The following is a 21,804-nucleotide window of genomic DNA, read 5'->3' on the forward strand; positions in this document are numbered from 1 at the left end:
TGAGGTCTTCCCAAGATTTAATCTCTACCGTATCTGTAATGAACTATCCAGGAAAAGCGCCCAGTTGCTAAACAAAGATTTGCTGTACCGATTGGATGGGTTGTTTGCCTTCTACCACCGTCAGTAGTGGTATCATCGCCAGATGTTTTACCACTTTAAGTGGTGCTACGGTTGTTTGAACGCTTTGGCATTGGTCACCATGGCAGCAGGCATCGTAGTAGGATCCGTCTTGGAAAACAGTCTCCTTATTGCCTGTTTAACTGCCGCTGGAACTGTGATTAAGTGATGGAACGATTTCAAAAGGTTTTCGTTCAAAATCGATGTGTCGCTTTGCCTACACCACTTACGACAAAACATTGATCGAATTGGGAACCTACGTGCGAGGACTTCCGATGGAGGAGTTTGAAAGATTTTTGATCAAGATGCAAACCTTGGATGACACAATCACTGATTTCACACCTCCTGTATTCGACAAGTGCGTGCAAGAATACGAACAACGACTTCGCTACGACCACGTCGATAAAAGCGGGAGCACTTGTGTGTGAGTGATAGTATGTGTCATGAAGAGCAAACGAACAGTTTGTAGATAACCAAGGAGACGTAAGAAGACACAAAAAGGGGGATTGTTACCATTGGCAGTTCTCATTCCAGCTTTAGTAGCAGCAGCGAAGGCGGCGGCTCTAGGAGGAATCTCCGGTGCACCTGGTTACGGTGTGAAAAGGGGTTTGGAAGCTGCTTTGCATAATGAAGACGCATAATGAACCAAAGACCAAGAAAAGAAGTAAACAGCGAGGTGGAGATGTAAACATCGATTAGTAGACAAGATCGCCGAAGGAGCCAGTATGTTCTTATCGGGACCCTCACCTACCTTTGCTACGCTGGCTTTGAAATTAGCGGGTCAGGTAGCAAAAGGAATCAGAGACAATGAGAATCACTATAACAAGAGACAACGTGGAGGTGCACTGTTTACTGTTCTCAAGAACGCGGCTAAGATCGCGCAGCTAAATATAATTGCGCCACCTCTTGAGTTTAGAGATAAACCTGTTCCAGCTCCAAGAACAAAAATAATAGAATTGTCCATTGGGGCTATGTTCAAGGTAGAAAAACCAGTTGCTAAACCTCGTGTTAAATCTAAAAAACCAATACCAGCTCCAAGAACTAAAATAACGCCCGTTAAGCTGGCTTTGAAAGATGCTGTTGAAACATATGAGATTGGTTCGAAAAATAAAAGTGATCCGCTGGTTCAATTGCAAACACCAGACAGGCAATTAATCATCGTTTCAATAAATCTCACTTGGTAAAAACTAAAAATTTTAAATTTTATGAGTCCATGAAAGTGACTTTCATCAAAGAAGTTGCTAGTAATGAGAAAAGTGATGATATTGAAGTTGAAATTGATGCTACCGGTGGTAAGCATTATTTGAAGCATAAAACTGCTCACTTCAATAGTAAAGCCAAGACTGTTACCAACACCATTGATTTAAATGAACAGTTGAAAATTACTCAGGAAGAGATTTTGAAAAAGATCGCGCAATGGCTATCAGAGGGTAGTGGTTGGATAATCGATAAAATTGAAAACCATTATCTGAATATCATCAAGTATAAACCGATGAAGGGTAAATCATATATCCAGCTTCCAAAGGAGTTTAGAAATCCTATGACAGGCCTCATTAACATTCAGAGTAAGGATAATGAATGCTTCCGCTGGTGTCATATTAGACATATCAATCCACAGGATAAATATCCAAAGCGAATCAAGAAATCAGACAGATCACTTATTAATAAGTTAGATTATTCTGGTCTTGACTTTCCTGTTAAAATCAATGATTATAATAAAATTGAAAAAACAGAACAGTATCAGAATTAATGTTTTTGGTTATGAAAACAAACAACCTTTTCCGATTTATGTGTCGAAAGAAAAGTTAGGTGATAATTTGAATCCTCTGTTGATAACTGAAAATGAAAATGAGCCTTATGTGCTGATCAAAGACTTCAACAGATTCATGTTTAATCAAACCAAACATGAGCATAGAAAACATTTCTGTATGCACTGCCTTCAGCGTTTTAGTTCAGAAGATATTCTCAGTAAACACAAGACTGAATGTATCGTGATTAATGGAGAACAAGCAATACAAGTGCCGCTCGAGGGTCAGAAAATTAAGTTTCAAAATTATCATAGACAGTTACAAGCACCATTTGTTATTTATGCTGATTTTGAAGCTATCACTGAAAAGGTAGATTCATGTAAACCAAACGATGACGATTCATATACTGAAGCTTATCAAAAACATACCGATTGTGGGTATGGTTATAAAGTAGTTTGTGCCTATGATGATAAATATACGAAACCAGTTCAGTATTATCGTGGACCAAATGCTGTGTATAAGTTTATGGAAAAGATGCTTGATGAGGTCAGATATTGTAAAAATACAATCAAATGTAAGTTCAATAAACCAATCAAGATGACTTCTGTTGATAAAGAGAATTTCAAACAAGCAACAGAGTGCCATATTTGCGGTAAAAAGTACACTGAAGACGATGTGAGAGTAAGAGATCATTGTCATGTGACAGGAAAATATAGAGGGTCTGCTCATGAAGCTTGCAACCTCAATTTTCAACTAACAGATAAGATACCAGTTATATTTCATAATCTGAGGGGATATGATAGTCATTTTATGATGCAGCAGATTGGTCAGATAGCTAAAAACACCTACATCAATAAGAAGGGCGAAGAAAAAGAAATGAATATTAATGCGATCCCCAATAACATGGAAAAGTATATGGCTTTCATGCTTGGTTATAATCTTGTTTTCATTGATAGTTTCCATTTCATGAGTTCCAGTCTTGATAAACTAGTCAGTAATCTACCAAGAGAATCGTTAAAATACACGTTTTCAAGGGAAAAGCACTTGATCTGATGTCAAAGAAAGGTGTCTATCCATACGACTATATGGACTCATTTGAAAAATTCAATGAAACCAAGCTACCAGCAAAAGATCAATTCTACAGCATTCTGAATGATGAACATATACCTGATGATGACTACAAACATGCCAAGCGTGTTTGGAAAGGATTAGTCTCAAAAATATGGGTGAGTATCATGATCTATATTTGATGTCTGATATTCTGTTACTAGCCGACGTGTTTGAAAATTTCAAGAAAACATGCTTGGAATATTATAAGCTCGATCCAGCACATTATTTTACTTCTCCTGGATTATCATGGGATGCTATGTTGAAAATGACTGACATTAAACTTGAACTGATGAGTGATATTGATATGTTTCAGTTTATTGAAAAGGGTATACGTGGAGGAACAAGCTATATCGCCAGCAGATTTGGTGAAGCAAATAATAAGTATATGAAATCATATGATAAGACCAAACCATCGCAGTACATCACTTATTTGGATGCAAATAACCTGTATGGTTGGGCTATGAGTCAGCATCTTCCACCTGGTAAATTCAGATGGATGACAGACAAACAGATTAATAATTAGATCTCAGTAAATACACAGATGATAGCAAAACAGGTCTTACTCTCGAAGTTGATCTTGAATATCCTCATAAGCTTCATGATCTGTACAATGATTTTCCTCTTGCTCCTGAACAGGTAAGAGTAACAGAAAATATGTTGTCAGAAAATTGCCGGCGCAGAAAAGATAAGTTTCATAAATCCATCGGGCAGGTTCATAAATTGATACCTACATTAAACAATAAACAAAAATATGTTCTCCATTATCGTAATCTCCAGTTGTATCTCTCCTTAGGATTAAAATTAACCAAAATTCATCGTGTATTAAAATTCAATCAATCTCCTTGGTTGAAGAGCTTTATTGATTTCAACACACAGAAACGAACTAACGCTAAGAATTCATTTGAAAAAGACTTCCTCAAACTGATGAATAACTCGGTATTTGGTAAAACAATGGAAAATGTACGAAAACGTGTTGATGTTAGACTTGTCACTGATGAGAAACAACATACTAAGCTTGCAAGTAAGCCTACTTATGTGTCACCGAACAGTTTCAACAAAAATCTGGTTGCCGTGCATAAAATCAAAGAAACACTGATCTTGAATAGACTAGCTTATGTGGGTATGTGTATTTTGGACTTGAGTAAGACACTTATGTACGACTTCCATTATAACTACATAAAACAAAAATATAAATCAAAAGCCAAGTTATTATTCACTGACACTGATAGTTTGACCTATGAAATTCGAACAAAAGATGCGTACAAGGATTTTTGGAAGAATAAAGATAAGTTTGATAACAGTGATTATCCAGAAGATACTAAATTCTGTGACAAGACTAATAAAAAAGTAATTGACAAGTTCGAGGATGAGGCTGCCGGTCAAATAATAACGGAATTTGTTGGTCTTAGAAGTAAAATGTGCTCTACATTAAAGAAAATGGAGAAAACGGTAAGACTGCGAAGGGAATCAAGAAAATTGTGATCAAAAAGAGTATCAATCACGCTGATTACAAAAATGCTCTCTTCAATGGCACACAAATGTACCATAAGATGAAGACATTCAGATCTAATTGCCATCAACTAGGTAGTTATGAGATAAATAAAGTATCACTATCATGTTTTAACGATAAAAGATATCTTCATGATGACGGTATTAATTCTTATGCTTATGGTCACCGATTGATTCGAATAAATCAGCAGTAACTTCGGCTGAAGTTTTTGGCTCATCAATTAATTCATTCTCCAATTTGAGAAAATCCTTGGTCATATTCAAATTTCTTTGGTGCAGTCTAGTGCTAAGGAGTTTGTACTTACCAGTCATCTTATAATTTTTACTGTCCAAACAAACAGTACAGTACCATGGTGGATTATATTTCATCATTATCGGTGTAGATAATTTTTGTGGCGTCATCCCGTGTACACTAAAAACATGGTTCGCGAACCATTACGTGACACTTCATACATCCGTGCGACTTTCCCTAGGAAATGAGTCATCAAAGTCGACCAGTCAAAATTTGTCCGATGCATCAGACAGTTGTTGAAACCCACGCACTCTATTATTAGACAGTAGTTGACCTTTCATCATATCTCTTCTGAAACTCTGCTTTATTCGTTCGATCCTTCATTGTTAGTTTATGCTTGACTATATACGCCAACAAATAATATTCTAAACAGTATGGACAAAACCAACGTATAACTTCCATATATTTTATCTGCATAATAATCGCTTCCGTTTCTTCCAAAGTGATTCTTTTTTGAAAACAAAATAGAACCTTTTATTCGAAAATGAGTATACTTCATACTTGTTCATACAATATTGGCACATAATTTTATCTATTCTATTAATGAGTCAATCATGGGAAACAAGTCAATCAAGCCAAAGTAAAAGCCAATCGAGCCAAAGTATAAGTCAATCGAGTCAATCGAATCAATCAAACCAAAGTCTAAGTCAATCAAGTCTATCAAGTCAGAGTTCAACCTGGGATTCTCAATCTTCGGGTGAAGAATGGTTACCATCAGACTACGAAGAAACTGATTGGGACTAAAACAATATATGTTATTGATGATGGAATTGAGTGAAGCAAATAAGTTTGATTGTGGAAATATCATCACCGAAGAAATGATCAAAATGGATTACATTGATTGTCCATTTTGTGATGAAGAATTACAGCAACCTACGATTAAAATAGATTCATGTTCCGAAAAACAAGACATTATCAATAACAAAGGCATGAATGTGTGTCGTAATTGTGGTTCAGTTCACAGTTATGGTACAGCGTCAGAATACATTGATTTTTATGAAAATAAATATCGCTTTATAAAAAGATCGGTTTACCAAAGAAAACATCATCTGGATAATGTCTTAAACGATCTTTCTAGTAAAAATGGATGGCAAATATCAGTACAAAATTGTAATAGAAGTAGTAGTAACAATCTTTTATTAGGAAGCTCCATCACTAAAAGTGGTTTACATAGAGGTCCTAATACTAGATATATACTATATAATGATACAATTAAAATCTATAAATTAGAGCTAAAACCGAAATAAATAAATATTTACAACATATACACTACAGAGATTAAAAAAAAAAAGAAAAAAAAGAAATTATAAAAAGCAGAAAAAAGACACTTCTTAAAAATTGGCAAACTTGCTGAGTTTCTTACAGTTCTCTCTAACTCATTGAAGTCTTTGAAACAGTGACACCGTGAACGTTGTTTTCCCCAATTGTATTGGATTTTGGGGAGCTTTATATTATCTTTATTGCGAGTATTGTAGGAGTGCATATCACTCTTTCTTGTAATGTCCAAGGATTGATTAAGTTGGCCATTAGTACACTTGTATGCATATATACATCGATGACATTTCCTACGTTCTTCGAGATTCAGCCATCTCAAGACTGTTAATGCATCAATGGATGAGGATTGAAGTGATCTAATATCAACTTAGCTGCTTTGTTTTGCAGAATTTGCAATTCTTTCATTAGTGAGGCATTGTCCTTGTCACCCCAGACTAAATCAGCATAATCAAAAATAGGTAGCACTAAACTGTTATAAAAAAGTAACCGGGCATTACAAGGTAAATAATACTTAATCCTACGTAAAAGACCAAGGTTCTTATTAACCTTAGATGAAATATACTCAACATGGTCGGACCATGTAAAAGTTGAGGACAATATAACTCCCAAATATTTAAAACTAGTTACAGAATTTATATCGGTGTCAAAAATAGATAATGAGAAAGAGGAAATACCAGCAAGTTTCCTATTACTGCCTATAATCATGGATTTTGTCTTAGTGAGATTCAAAGTTAGCTGATTCCCATGTAGCCACTGAGCAACTTTCAAGAGATCATCATCCAGTGCCTCTTCTAACAGGTGTGGCTCCTTAGCAAAGTAGTATAGGACCGTGTCATCAGCATACAAAGTCACCTTGCAATTCTTTATAGCCAGAGGAAGATCATTAATATAAACCAAGAAGAGAAGCGGTCCCAGAATACTCCCCTGTGGCACCCCAAAGGTCATCAGGAGAGGGTCAGACACAACATCACCACAGGCAGTCCGCTGTTTACGATGACTCAGGTAAGACTTGAACCACTGTAGGGTACTGGGCGAGACGCCGATAGCTGACAACTTAGACAGCAAGATGTTATGGTCAACGGTATCGAATGCCTTGGTCAAATCTAAGAACACTGCACCACACAGATCTCCACTCTCCATATGCAATAGGACCTCATCTGCAAAACTGGTGAGAGCTGAAGTTGTAGACAGCTTGGGACGGGAGCCAAATTGTTCGCTTGAAATGAGGTTATTTGAATTTAGAAAGTCATAGAATTGAGAATGGACAACTTTTTCAAGTATTTTACTCACTGTTGGCAGAATAGAAATTGGGCGATAATTTGACGCATTTGTCCTATCTCCAGTTTTGAAAAGTGCAGCCACTTTCGAGCGTTTCCATATTTCAGGAAAATTGCCAGTGCGAATAGAGAGATTCAGTAACTTGGTGATCGAGGGACAAATAGCACGCGCACCACACTTTAAAAGTCTCGCACTGATGTTGTCCAAGCCAATAGCTTTATTTGTCTTTAGAGAAAGCAGATGCTTGAGTACTGTTTCCTCATCAACTTCGTAGAGCGAGAAAGACTGTAATTTCGTGGCCGATCTGACTGGGAACATAGCAGCAGCTGATATTTTATTTGCAAGACTTCTGCCAATGGATGCGAAATAACAGTTGAGCACGGATGCAAGAGAGGCGGGAGTGGTGTGTTCAACACCATCAACCACGATACATTGTGGGCTCGAGGATTTTGTCTTACGCGAAGACACCTCATTCATCGCCTGCCAGATCTTCCCTGAATCCCCTTTTGCCTCTAGAATCAAGTCACAATAATACCTGGATTTTGCTGCCTTGACTTCGCGATTGACCCTATTTCTTAGCTTCCTATAGCAAGCCCAGTGAAAAACAGAATTGGTTTTCACGGCTTTACGATGGTGAAAATCACGATCCTTCATTGCCTCGCTGATTTTATCATTCAACCACGGCAACGGAACACCTCGTATTCTTCGCCTTTTTACAGGCGCATGTAGGTCAGCTATTTTAGAGAACAATTGATTCCAAATAAACACGGCGTCGTCGATGTCTTCCTCGTTTTCAATAACGTGCCATGGAACGCTATTCAAGTCCTCTAGTAAGGTGTTCACATCAAAGTTCTTATAAGAGCGGTATTCAATTGTTTTTGGTGTTGCCTTAATTACACCTGCTTTTAAAACACAATAGACTAGGTAGTGATCACTCAGCGAAACAGGAACAACACCGGAGTCAGTGATGCGGTGGTCATTGTTCACTAAAATTACGTCAAGCAAAGTTTGAGAGGCTTCCGTCACTCGGGTAGCCTTTTCTTTCTTTCTTGAATATGGCAGCATATTTGCATTAAGGTCGCCAAGAAGCACGAAGTCACATTTATCCAGGTTAATTTTCGCCATAGATATCTCCAAGTTTGAAATAAAGTTCGCAAAGCCAAAAACGGGAGCTCTATATGCACAACAAATCAATACTGGCCGACATTTAGTGCGCGTTAGCTCAATCCATAGGCATTCATTAGCGGCTGAGTAAAGATCATTCCTAACACGAAACGACAAGCCTTCCTTTACATAGATAGCTACTCCACCATATCCTTCCTTGGCTCCAGACCTATCCAGGCGAATGCAATCGTATCCTGGAATAGTAACATGAGAATCTTCATAGCAGTCATCTAGCCAAGTTTCACTGAGTGTAAGAATATCGATCGTTCTGTTATCCAAACCCTCCAGGCGTAGCGAGTCTGATTTGTTCCTCAGGCTTCGAATATTTAGATGAGCAATCCTAAGTCCTCGCGAACTCCCAACATCCTCCAAACTCCTATATCCAGGGTTGAGTTCAACATCTCCGGCGAGTGCTATTAGAGCCAAGGCTAGAGAGGCATGAAGTAGAAGCTTGCACGTAATAAAGCCTTTCTGGAAAGCTCCGACAGCTTGGTGTTTTGCCGGTCGTCGTGCCAGAGAGTGAAAAGAATGAATATCAACTCTACAAGCTTCTTGAGAAGCGAAATATAGGTTGCTACTATTGCTTAGTGGCTTCAGTAGTGTTTTATCTCGTTTTATGCCGTTTAAGATAAGAAACCGGCAGAGCAGAAGGCCAAAATTAACGGACATCGTGGTTACGCGTCCAGCCATATTGAATGTCTTCCGAAAAATAAACAGGATACTGCCACAAATTAATGGTGATCGTAAACGAATGATCAACATGAATTTTACTCTGAAAAAAATGTTCGAATTCTTGGATTTACCGACTGATGAAATAAAAGTGACGAGGACCAAAAAGACGTTGTTAATGTTTGAATATTATTGAAATAAAATAACAAGAAGATCTGTTAGATCTTATAACCGCGCTTTTAAAATTTAACTGTTTTCTTAGCACTACAGTCGCAACGCAGTGTACATTCCAAAGCAACCCTTGATGATTCATTGATTACTGTAGACACCACATTACTTGATCAACACAAACTGTATTATTGCACCATCAGTCGTAACCGGTGTGAAATCTCCGATGACGTAATAGTCTTAATCTGGAACTGTCTTCGGGATACATATGGGCATGAAGATACGAACACTATTAACAACAGCTTTCTTTCTTAAAAGTCACGATTAAATTAAATTGTTTTTTCCCTTGAGTAAAGGGCTAGCAAAGAAGTCACACAAGTCACATAATTGAAGAATTGCGTTATCCACGGCTATCTTTAGTACGGTGGTTATTTCCCTACCAATGACGTAATCCTTGCACGTTCTGACAAGTTCGTTGCTTGGCTTGCAAATGTTTAATTTTCCTTCCGATCTATGAACTCGCTGCGATGAAACAGCCAAAGAATTTACTTCATTTGCCTAAAACCACAAGAAATACTCGCAAAATTACAAATAAATTAATGAACGTCGCTTCCGGCGAAATAAACTTGCAAAATAAACACGATCTTATTTGTCACCTAGCGAAAGTGAAAGCTGCAACGTCAACGCATTCCATGGCTGACGTAATACCTTTTTTAGCGTGTTTATTATTCCCTTTGAATCCAACGCTTTGGTAAAACGAAAAGAAAATATATTTTTTCCACAAAAAAGAAAACAATATCCGTAAAATTGTCCGTCTATTTATGTTTTAACAGCTTCTGCCGCGAAAACATCACACGTTGCGTGACTCAAACTTTGGCCGAGCGGAGGTCTGCGTCTGGTCACCGACAAAAAAAAAAAAACAAGAAGATCTGTTAGATCTTATAACCGCGCTTTTAAAATTTAACTGTTTTCTTAGTACTACAGTCGCAACGCAGTGCATATTCCAAAGCAATCTTTGATGATTCATTGATTACTGTACACATCACAGCACTTGATCAACACAAACTCTATTATCGCACCATCAGTCGTAGCCGTTGTGACATCTCCGATGACGTAATAGTCTTATAATCTGGAACTTTCTTCGGGATATGTATGGGCATGAAGATACGAACACTATTACAAACCGCTTTCTTTCCTTAAAGTCACGATTAAATTTAATTGTTTTTTTCCCTTGAGTTAAGGGTTAGCAAAGAAGTCACACAAGTCACATAATTCAAGAATTGCGTTATCTACGGCTATCTTTAGTACGGTGGTTATTTCCCTATCAATGACGTAATCTTTGCACGTTCTGACACGTTCTTTGCTTGGCTTGCAAATATTTAATTTTCCTTCCGATCTATGAACTGGCTGCGATGAAACAGTCAAAGGATTTACTTCATTTGCCTAAAACCACAAGAAATACTCGAAAAATTGCAAATAAATTAATGACCGTCGCTTCTGCCGAAATAAACTTGCAAAGTAAACACGATCTTATTTGTCACGTAGCGAAAGTGAAAGCTGCAACGTCAACGCATTCCATGGCTGACGTAATACCTTTTTTCAGCGTATTTATTATTCCCTTTAAATCCAACGCTTTGATAAAACGAAAAGAAAATATATTTTACCCACAAAAAAGAAAACAATATCCGTAAAATTGTCCGTGTATTTATGTTTTAACAGCTTCTGGCGGAAAAACATCACACGTTGCGTGACTGAAAGTTTGGCCGAGCCGAGGTCTGCGTCTGGTCACCGACAAAAAAAAACAAGAAGATCTGTTAGATCTTATAACCGCGCTTTTAAATTTTAACTGTGTTCTTAGCACTACAGTGGCAATGCAGTGCACATTCCAAAGCAGTCCTTGATGATTCATTGATTACTGTAGACACCACATCACTTGATTAACACAAACTGTATTATTGCACCATCAATCGTACTCCTAGCCATTGTGAAATCTCCGATGACGTAGTGTTCTTAATCTGGAACTTTCTTCGGGATATGTATGGGCATGAACGATACGAACGCAACAATAATAACGCTATTAAAAGTCGGGATTAAATTTAATTGGTTTTTCAATGAGTAAAGGCTAGCAAAGTGGTCACACGAGTCACATAATTCAAGAATTACGTTATTCACGGTTATCTTTAGTACGGTGGTTATTTCCCTGCCAATGACGTAATCCTTGCACGTTCTGACATGTTCTTTGCTTGACTTGCAAATATTTAATTTTCCTTCCGATCTATGAACTCGTTGCGATGAAACAGCCAAAGAAGTTACTTCATTTGCCTAAAACCACAAGAAATACTAGCAAAACTTCAAATAAATTGATGACCGTCGCTTCTGCCGAAATAACCTTAAAGTAAACACCATCTTATTTGTCACCTAGGGAAAGTGAAAGCAATGTGTTTATTATTCGATTTGAATCCAACGCTTCGATAAAACCAAAAGAAAATATATTTTACCCACAACAAGGAAAACAATATCCGTAAAATTGTCCGCGTATTAATGTTTCAAGAGCTTTTGGCGAACAAACACCACACGTTGCGTGACTCGAAATTTGGCCGAGCGGAGGTCTGCGTCTGGTCACCGACAAAAAAAAAAAAATAAACCACGGGTAGATTATGAACCGCGCTCGGCCCATGGCCGCGCGGTTAAAAAAATAATAAACCACGGGTAAACCTAGAACCGCGCTCGGCCCATGGCCGCGCGGTTAATTAATCTTGTTTCGTTGTGAACAATTTATTGTATTCATCCTCAAACTTGTCGTATAATGGACACATATCTATTATAATTTCATCGACAACTTTGATGTAGTCTAGAAATCGTTCATCATCGAATTCTAATCCTCTCAGGAATGACTTTATGTCTTCAATATTTTTTTATGATGTGTATGCGAATTTACACATCTCAATCTTTCTCTTATAACTTTTAGCCTCAGTGAATGCGCTCAGAATAAGACCAGCACCTGATATTGTCCCAAGAACAATGGGATTTAGGGTTGCGGCTCCCACTATTGTCCCTGTTGCTATTAGCCCAACAGATCCGATTTTATATGCCAGGTCCATTTTTTTAAAATATTTGTACGCCTTCTTTAAACAGCCAGTATTTTTTACGATAGTATTTGTACAATGCTTTCAACTCTGATATCTCAGCTTCGCTTAAATTATTATCGACACGATTGAAATTGAAAGTAGTCTTTGACTCTTTCATGTATATAGTTTAGATTGTTTAATTTAATCCGAAATATGTTCCTAACTTTTTTTCCGCCGATACCACAGCATTAAATGCATCTCCACCAATCGGATAAGAGTTAGTTGTAAAACCCAATCTGAGGAGATAAGCAGATTTAATTGAAAAGAAGTGAATGTTTTCTATTTCTTGGCTTTGGGTTTGTGACTCTGTAGTTTCTTTCGGATCAATTCCAGCAATAGTTGTGCTTAATTTGTTTCCCACTTTGGTACTCCAAATCATGATCTACTTGTTCACATATTTAGCATTATCTCCAGTTAGCATCAGATATTTAAATGTTCCTTTGAAATCTATCTCAAGATATGGAATGGTGTTGTTCGCCTTTTTGAAACCGTAATATATCTTAAATCCTCTTTTTGCTCTTATATAAATATCCATATATTTCGGACTATTAATATTGAAATCTATTTTAACGACAGCAAAAATCGTAGAATCTTCAGTCAAATCAAGATCGACATACATTTCACCGTAGAAATTATCAGAACCATAAGTCATGCTAAAATCAGAAAACGGTTTGCTACTTGGTGAACCATCTTTGGTAACTAAATTCAAATCGTTCAACGCAGTCACATTAGGACCACTCCTAACGAACTCATCCGGATCTAATAAATCAGCATAAAATTCAAATAATTTTTTGAACACCTGATCATGTAATGCCACTCGGCTTACTTGTTTTTCGAGGTCCAATATTTTTTGGTTCAAGCGATCGATTTTGGTTTGCATTTCTCTTCTGAAAAATTTTACAAGACTATCTTCAAGCTCGTTCAACTGTTTGATATTCACAGTATCATTATTTTCGACCCCATCTTGAAGATTTTTAATCTGATGATTTTTCATATCGATGTTTTCATTGAAGTTGGTTGCTTTCAAAAAATTAACATCATCATCAAAATCAACTGTATTCGGAAATTCCACTTTAACAAGAAACGTCATTTTATCACCTTGTATCGTATGTATCTCATCATAAACATCTGAATTGACATCATTCTGTCTTCCTTCAATTCCATAAATAACCAAATGGCTACGACCCTGTGCTGGACTGTCTACAACTCCTTGGCATCTCAAATCAATGAATATCCTTTGTGGAGCAGTTGAGGAATATTTATGCAGATAAACAATAGATCTGCTATATGTTGAAAATAATTTGGTTGATTGTTGGCCTATATTCAATTGTGTTGAAACAACAGAAACTGACACTTGATCCATAATTGGAGGAATAAATTCAGTTGCTAATGTGTACTCTCCTTGTGGAAGCACAAAAACATTGAATCCAAGTCGGGATGAATACTCATTTTGTGATCCTTTTCCCATTCTAAAAACGTAAACCTTCTTGTTGATATCATGCGGTGAAGCGGCATAATCTTGTATTCCATCAACAATGATATTATTTTCACTCAAGGATTCATTGACATCTTCCATCAAATATCGAAAAACGTCCTTTTTGCTGTTAGAATTAGTGATGTGTGACTCGTTAATTTTTTTATTGACAAATTCAACCTTTACGGCAGAACCATCATCATTTTCATCAACGAGAAGATTGATGATTTTATTATTGTTCATGTCTAAATCACCAGTCATTGATTTCGAACCATCAAGCGGTAATGAATTATTTGATCCACCAACTTTTGATATTTCAACATCGACATATTCTTTGGTTGCTCCATCATTGTTTTGTATTGGTCCTGCTAAATTGACCAATTTATTATTCCCCAGATCTAAATCCACATTCATGGAAGTTCTACCATTAATATTCCATTTTTTATTATCCACTTGTTCCACTTTATTCGATAATTCAGAATCAGCGTTGTCAACATAAGACTTAGTAGTTTTATTTGCAATAAGAGCATCTAATGAAGCATTTTCTGCATCAACATAAACCTTGCTGGTTTTATCTGCAATAGCAATATTTTGTGTAGCATTTTCTGTGTCAACATATTTTTTGGGAACAAGATCATTATCATCGTATAGTCCATCATAATACGGTTCTGAATTTTTGATAACTGTTCCTTTCAAATCAAAATAATTACCATTTTCATCTCTCTTCATAAATGTATCGTTCAGATACTCTTTGTTGACGGCACTCTTGAGATCTGTGACTCTTGTACTATAATCATCATCCACTTTATGATCATCTGGAGTGTCCAAGTTGTACACTTTCTTATTTTTCAAATCATAATTGCCGTCAGAAGTTAGTTTAAAACCTATTCCAGGGTCTCCTTTCTCACCCTTCACCACTACTGCTTCAGATGAGGCAACTTCACGTGACCAGCCTAATATTCCATTTGAATAAGACATATACAATTGAGTTATATTATAAATCACAATTTCTCGTTGAAATTTTTGGCGGTAAATTTTCGTGGTTTATCTATATACAGGAAGATGTATGGATCATTAGTAGCTTGCTCATACAAGTTTTTTTCAACTTGTTTTCGCGACATAAGAGTGATTTTTCATTTGCTGATGGAAACTCATAGATACAAAAATGAGAGCAATTCAGTCTAATATCCTTTGGTGTTTTATAGTAGCTCTGACTTAGATATATCACACTGCAATTCTCGTGTCTTCCTCGTATGAAATAATCGATTAATGGTGCTTGGTTCTTTTCACAAACAAAGTCATCAAATATGACTAGCTTTTGATTAACATTATTCATTTCTGAAACTGGTTTTATTTCAACATTACTCACTTCTAATATATCGTAACCAACTTCTTTAATAATTGGTTTGAAAGTCTTCATTAGATATTCATGCTTCGATTGTTCCAGATTTTTCGCGTACAAATAACATTTATCGAAACACAGTAAATTCGTTACCATATGAGGCAATGAATTCGTCTTTTCTGAGCCTGATGGGCCGCATATTAACATTCTGAAGCAACGATCAGGCATAAATTGGTACAATTGTTTATAATTACCAACATCCTCTTTGACATCATATTTGCTATTTTCATATTATATTGGAATATAATTTTAGTAGTGCACGGTGTTTTATCCAATGTTATATTATAATGAGTTTACTAAAGTAGAAAGAACTTGCGAAAAAGAAATCTGAACTGGGTAACAAAATCGATTATGTTCACAATACAATATTACAAAGTGATATTGATAAACAGACAAGTCATGAATCATTCAAGAAGATGTTCAAACCGATAACAACTAAATTGGATGATGTTGTGGCTATTAATTTAAAAATACCACCAATGAGAAGAAGGACAGAGAAGAAGGAAGGTGTACCAGATTATGGTATTGATATTGATGATGAGGTTGAAGGTATGAATCTGGGTGATTTATTTGATCAACCTGTTTTACCAGAAAACACCAAACAAATAGTACCAAAACCGCCAACTTATGAAGAATCATTGAAAGATGTTTTGGAGGGAAAAAAAGAGATTTATTTTGATCCTCAATATTTGCCTCAAGAACCACAAAAAATGCCTCCAGAATACGATAAGGATGAAGTACCTGATTATGAGATAGCTGATGAAGGCATGGCTAACAAGACGCTAGACGATATTGGTGTTGCAAATTATGATGAGGTAGGAATGCGCTTGAATCAACCTGAAATGACACCACAAAAGAATAAGGCATATCTTAATAAAACAAGACGCTTTGCTGCGTGTACCCAGGCAGTCGTTATACTGAGAAGCAATAGCTATATTGCAATTGAGCTAAATGTTCTGCATTTGAAGTTGTACGAAATTCAGTCGAATTGTTGTGCTTAAGCTATTCTGCTTTTGATTGCATTTTTTGGAATCGATTAATAGCTTATTACTCGTTTGCAAGTCTTTAGGGTGTGATATGAGTCAAGGTCTTTATATTAACCTATAACCGTTTCAGTCTATTTTCCTTAGCCTTTGTCGTTGTTATTTGCGTTTCTCAAGCAAGCGAGACATTTTGAATTTCATTGTTATGGCGATGCGTGACATAGACCTACGAACGCGCTTGTCGAAATCATATACTTATCTCGTGATTTTTAGCCCATTTAGAAGTTAAAGTATTAGGAAAAGTGCTCCTCTAAATGCTTGTTTGTTCAGTACAGATAATCAGTCGCCTAGATAGCCACAGTAAGTTCCAGGTGTTTACAATATTTTCCGGCCGCAATGTAGGCGTACCGCGGAGGTACACCAACATGGCGGTTCCATACTGGTCTCTGTAAATTTGTGCAAAATATTTCGACGAATATCTGAGCTTGGGAAAACGCACAGACCTAAAAATTCGAGGAGTGTCATCTTTATTAATCTCCTATAACATCACAATTTCTTGATTTTATCCACTAAATGGTTTTTGAATAAATTTTTTATTGCGTCAGGATTGCGTGACAGTGCAAACCAAGAATTGTTTCGCTGGGGTCAGTGACATACATTAGTTTCTTTCAGTTTAAATGTACAATAATTCGCTACATGAGTTTCACTCTTGTTAAGACACATAACTCTGTTACAAGCAAATAACGAGAAAATATCGTTTAGTTCGAGATTTTATCTTTATTATACTTTACGAAGTTTCTCAGAGCATTTTACTTAGATGTACTCGAACAGATGAATTCGTAAACAAATTCTCTAACCTTTCTGCTCTTGTTGCTCAGACGTTCTTGAGCTCGTGCTGGAATTCTGCTTGGTTCACGATCACGTCTAAAAATACGAAGACGCCCTCTGAAGATGCTTTTTATCAAGTTGAAGAGTTGAAAGCCCCGGTTGATGACTCCTTTGGTATAACATTATTCATGATTCACTCAAAATGTTCGCTCGTAAATTGATCTCTCGTAAGGCTTACAGCGACCCTGTAGTGTATTGAGCCAGCGGTTGACATTATGAGCATGCGCACTTATGCGCATTCTTTTCCATGTGCTTCGATTGAAACAAGAAGATCTGTTAGATCTTATAACCGCGCTTTTAAAATTTAACTGTTTGCTTAGCACTACCGTCGGAACGCAGTGCACATTCTAAAGCAGTCATTGATGATTCTTTTCTTACTGTAGACATCACATCACTTGATCAACACAAAGTGTGTTATTGCACCATCAGTGGTAGCCGTTGACAAATCTCCGATGACGTAATGGTCTTAATCTAGAACTTTTTTCGGGATATATATGGGCATGAACGATATGAATGACACGATAATAACACTATTAACAACAACTTTCTTTCTCAACAGTCATGATTAAATTTCATTGGTGTTTTCCACGAGTAAAGGGCTAGCAAAGTAGTCACATAAGTCATATAATTTAATAATAAAACTCTATCCCGACCGATGTATCGATTTTGGTCACTCCAGTGACCACAGATTGAAAACGTGACAGAAAACTGCGTTACTTTCGATTCTCACCAAATTTGGACAGTGGGATGATCTCATCATTAGCCAATTACAGGACATTTTTCAGCTCTTTTCGTCATATCTCCCTCTCGGGAGAATTTTGGCAAGTTAGCTAATTTAGTATGCAAGCCACCGTAATGCCGGTCGCCCTCGACGAAACTAGCGGCTAAATACAGGAATGGCTCCGACCTGTAATTGGATGATAAAAATAGTAATTGGTTAACAAGTTAATGTTTGACTCGAGATGACAATTTTCACCTCACATGATCTCTCCAACGTTTCGTGTATTTATTTTTAGCTTTAAGCCGCTCGCGTTGCTCTTTTGTTCTGTTCATTGGCGCCAAAATCGTGATAATCGTTGACATGTGCATAAAGAATCTAAAAGCAATAAGGTAGGCAAATTCATCTACTTACATCGCGAGAAATGAATTGTTTGCGTGGATAAGGCGACAGAATCGTCTCCATTCGTTTCAAACATAACTTAGACTCGGAGCGATTCCTGTATTTAACCGCTGTACAGGAATAGCTCCCATCGCTGATTGGCCGTCACGTTTTTCTTAAACTGAACACTGGGCTTTCTTCTGTTTCTTTAAGAGATCCACCTCAGGACAGCAAAACAAAGTTATAGTCGATTGACAAACTATAATAAGCCCGTTTTGCTTCTCTCTTTAGCAAAATATGAGATTGAGAATAGCCATTCCTGTATTTAGCCGCTAGTGTCGACGAAATGTCAAACGGGGGCAAAATCTTTCGGAGATGGAAGTCAGGACATTTGCAAGGATACAGAAAGTAATTTGGAACCAGTAACTCGCTTCTAAAGCTGAACTTATCCAGAAGTAAGCTGTATTTTCGTTTTCGTGCCGAAAGCCACGCGATGAAATATTATCGGCTTGTTCTGCTGTCTTGTTCTGTTTTTTCTCTTGGTCTTTTTTGTAGCCCGCCGAGGCCAGTCTTTCATCTAAATCAGTTGAAAAAAGTTCGAAAAAGGTGTTCCCATTCAAGTTTAAGCTCTTAGGCGATAATTCTGGAGTTTCTTGTCCGAAACGTCGGCTTTGTTATGTTCGTGTTTTTCGGTTGCTATGGGCGACCGTGGCTTCCTTTGTTAGGTCAAGTCTGGGGAGTGAGGTCACAAAAAAATTCTAATTAATTCTGGTTTCGTTCTATTTCGCTGAAATTTTAACACGATAAAGCTGGATTGTTAAAGAATAGATCTACTGTCTGCCGATGTGTGGTAGCTATTAACGCTAAAGTGATATATCACTTCGAAGTCAGGGTTTTGAAGAGATTTTTTTGCAACGTGTGGGTTCGGCGTGATTTTGTAATCGGAGGTTTTTGTTGAAAAGGAAGGAAAAAATATCCGGAAAAGATCATTTGATCGACGATTCAAACGAATATAAATATGTATATGTTCCGAGCTAAATTTCTGGTGAAAAAATATAATTTTTGACCAGCGCTGGGTTTTTAATTTTTTCCCGCGAAAGTCAGTATCGGAGATGAGATTTATTAATGTTTCAACAGCTTTTGGCGAGTAAACATCACAGGTTGCGTGACTCAAAATTTGGCCGAGTGGAAGCTTGGGTCTGGTCGCCGACAAATCTACAAAAAAAAAAACCACGGGTAAACCATGAACCGCGCTCGGCCCATGGCCGCGCGGTTAATAAACCAAATACATGACAGTGGCGACGAGGATGAAGTCGTAGGAAAACGTCGAAAATATGACTGCTATCGGGAAGATAGAGAGTTTTGATGAGACACAAAAGTAATGGGAAACTTATGCGGAACGTGTAGAACAGTTTTTCTTAGCAAACAACATCGATGCGGACCGCCAAGTGCCAACCTTGTTAAGCTTGATCGGCAGCAAAACGTACACATTGTTGAGGGACCTTCTTTCACCGGATAAACCAGCCATGAAGAGCTTCCAAGAGATCGTCACGACCCTTCAGCAACACTTAAGTCCTAAACCATTGGAAATAGCAGAACGCTTTCGTTTTTACAAACGAAATCAGCGAGAAGGAGAAACCGTGTTGGTCTACGTAGCAGAACTTAAGAAACTAGCGACTCACTACAATTTTGGCGCGAACCTTAACGAAGCTTTACGGTATAAATTGGTCTGTGGCCTTCAAAATATGCAGATACAAAGGCGTTTGCTTTCAGAAGCAAAACTGAAATATTCCAAGGCCGTAGCGATGGAAACTGCCGTTCGTGATGCTTCGGAATTGCACAGTGAGCTGCACGCAGAACCTCGAGTTTACAAGATCTCAGATAACAGCAAACCACCGCCACCGCCGCCGCCGCCGCCGCCGCCAAACCTCACGCCTAAGGGTTGCTATCGATGCGGAGGAGACTCGCACGCATCACACAATTGCAGATTCAAGGACCAGACATGTTATCATTGTGGGAAGGTGGGCCATATTTCCAGAGTTTGTAACTCGAGACGACAAGGTAAGCCAAAGCAACCACTCAAAACACCACAAAACACTCAAGTCCATATTGTTCAGTACAGTGAAAGTGATGAATTTGGAGATGTGTTAGGAAGCATGAAGATACACAATGTGAGGAAACCGAGCAGTAATGTAATCTGGGTAGATCTGAAAGTAGAAGGGAAACCGTTGAAAATAGAACTGGACACAGGCTCGGCTGTGTCGATCATTCCACATGATTTGTACGAGGAGATATTTAACGACAAACCCTTGCATAAAACTGAACTAATGTTGAAAACCTACACCGGGAAAGCATTGTTCCACTGGGAGTGCTTAAGGCAAATGTTGAGTACAAAGGTCAGCAACCTTTACTGTTGGATCTGTATGTGGTTAAGAATAAGGGCCCTGTGTTGATGGGAAGGGATTGGCTCTACAAGATACGCCTGGATTGGTATGCTATTAAATCACTGAAAGCTTCACAAACCCCATCAATTGCTAACGAGCGTCTGCAGACCATGCTAGACAAATACTTGATGTTTTTGAAGATAAACTGGGAACATTCAAATCAGCTAAGGCAAGGCTAACCCTCAAAGAAGATAACCAAGCTCATTTCTGCAAAGCTCGTGCCGTACCTTACGCCTTGAGGCCCAAGGTTGAAGAAGAACTGAGAAGACTTCAGAATGAAGGTATTGTCACGAAAGTTGAGTGGAGCGACTGGGCAACGCCCATTGTACCTGTCCCAAAGAAAGATGGGTCTGTCAGAATTTGTGGTGATTACAAAGGCACAGTGAACCCAGAACAACAAGCTGAGCAGTATCCTTTACCCCGCATTGAAGCTATCTTTGCAAAGCTTAGTGGTGGGCAGAAATTCTCAAAGATTGACCTTCGTCAGGCATACCACCAACTAGATATGGAAGAAGATTCCAAGGAATACCTCACCATCAACACACACATGGGCCTGTTTCAGTACAACAGAATGGTGTTTGGTATCACATCAGCACCTGCAATCTGGCAGCGCACCATTGATCAAGTGCTGGAAGGAACATCTGATACAAGCTGTATCCTTGATGATATGATCATTACTGGCAAGGATGATGCAGAACACCTGGCTAACTTAGAAGAAGTTCTAGACGGCTTCAGCTTCATGGGTTGAGAGCAAAGAAGGCAAAATGTGAGAAGTTAACTTATTGTGGACATGACATCGACAAAGATGGCCTACACAAGTCAGCAGAGAAAGTAGAAGCAGTATTGAATGCGCCACGTCCAAACGATGTAGTTGAAGGGAGATCTTTTCTCGGGCCAATCAATTACTATGACAGGTTCTTGCCTAACCTATCGACAGTAGTACATCCCCTGACACAACTTTTGGAGAAGAATCACCAGTGGAAATGGACAGAACAGTACGAGATAGCATTCCACAAAGTGAAAGAAATGATCACGTCAGAGCAAGTTTTAACGCAT

General features: G+C 37.8%; 1 protein-coding gene and 1 pseudogene across 1 annotated transcript; one reads left to right on the forward strand and one right to left on the reverse strand.

The window, feature by feature from the left end:
* Positions 1-5,669: 5,669 nt before the first annotated feature.
* LOC149116747 (uncharacterized) lies at positions 5,670-6,756 on the reverse strand (annotated as a pseudogene).
* Positions 6,757-15,750: 8,994 nt separating this feature from the next.
* LOC149116748 (uncharacterized) lies at positions 15,751-21,496 on the forward strand. The gene is made up of 3 exons (XM_089280201.1): positions 15,751-16,149; positions 19,717-20,725; positions 20,889-21,496. The coding sequence occupies exons 1-3, from the start codon at positions 15,751-15,753 to the stop codon at positions 21,494-21,496; spliced, it is 2,016 nt and encodes a 671-aa protein (XP_089136327.1).
* The last annotated feature ends 308 nt before the right edge of the window (positions 21,497-21,804 follow it).

This window comes from Orbicella faveolata, unplaced genomic scaffold (genome assembly GCF_042242905.1).
Source record: "Orbicella faveolata isolate gen_17 unplaced genomic scaffold, um_ofav_v1 contig_12, whole genome shotgun sequence".
Taxonomy (NCBI): Eukaryota; Metazoa; Cnidaria; class Anthozoa; order Scleractinia; family Merulinidae; genus Orbicella; species Orbicella faveolata.

Excerpts from the sequence above, each read along its gene's own strand:
- LOC149116748 (XM_089280201.1), top strand. The coding sequence starts at position 15,751 with ATGTTCAAACCGATAACAACTAAATTGGATGATGTTGTGGCTATTAAT. Across the intron at positions 16,150-19,716 it reads GTGTTGCAAATTATGATGAG|TTTTTCTTAGCAAACAACAT; the intron begins GTAGGAATGCGC and ends CGTGTAGAACAG. Across the intron at positions 20,726-20,888 it reads CAACCTTTACTGTTGGATCT|ATAAACTGGGAACATTCAAA; the intron begins GTATGTGGTTAA and ends ATGTTTTTGAAG.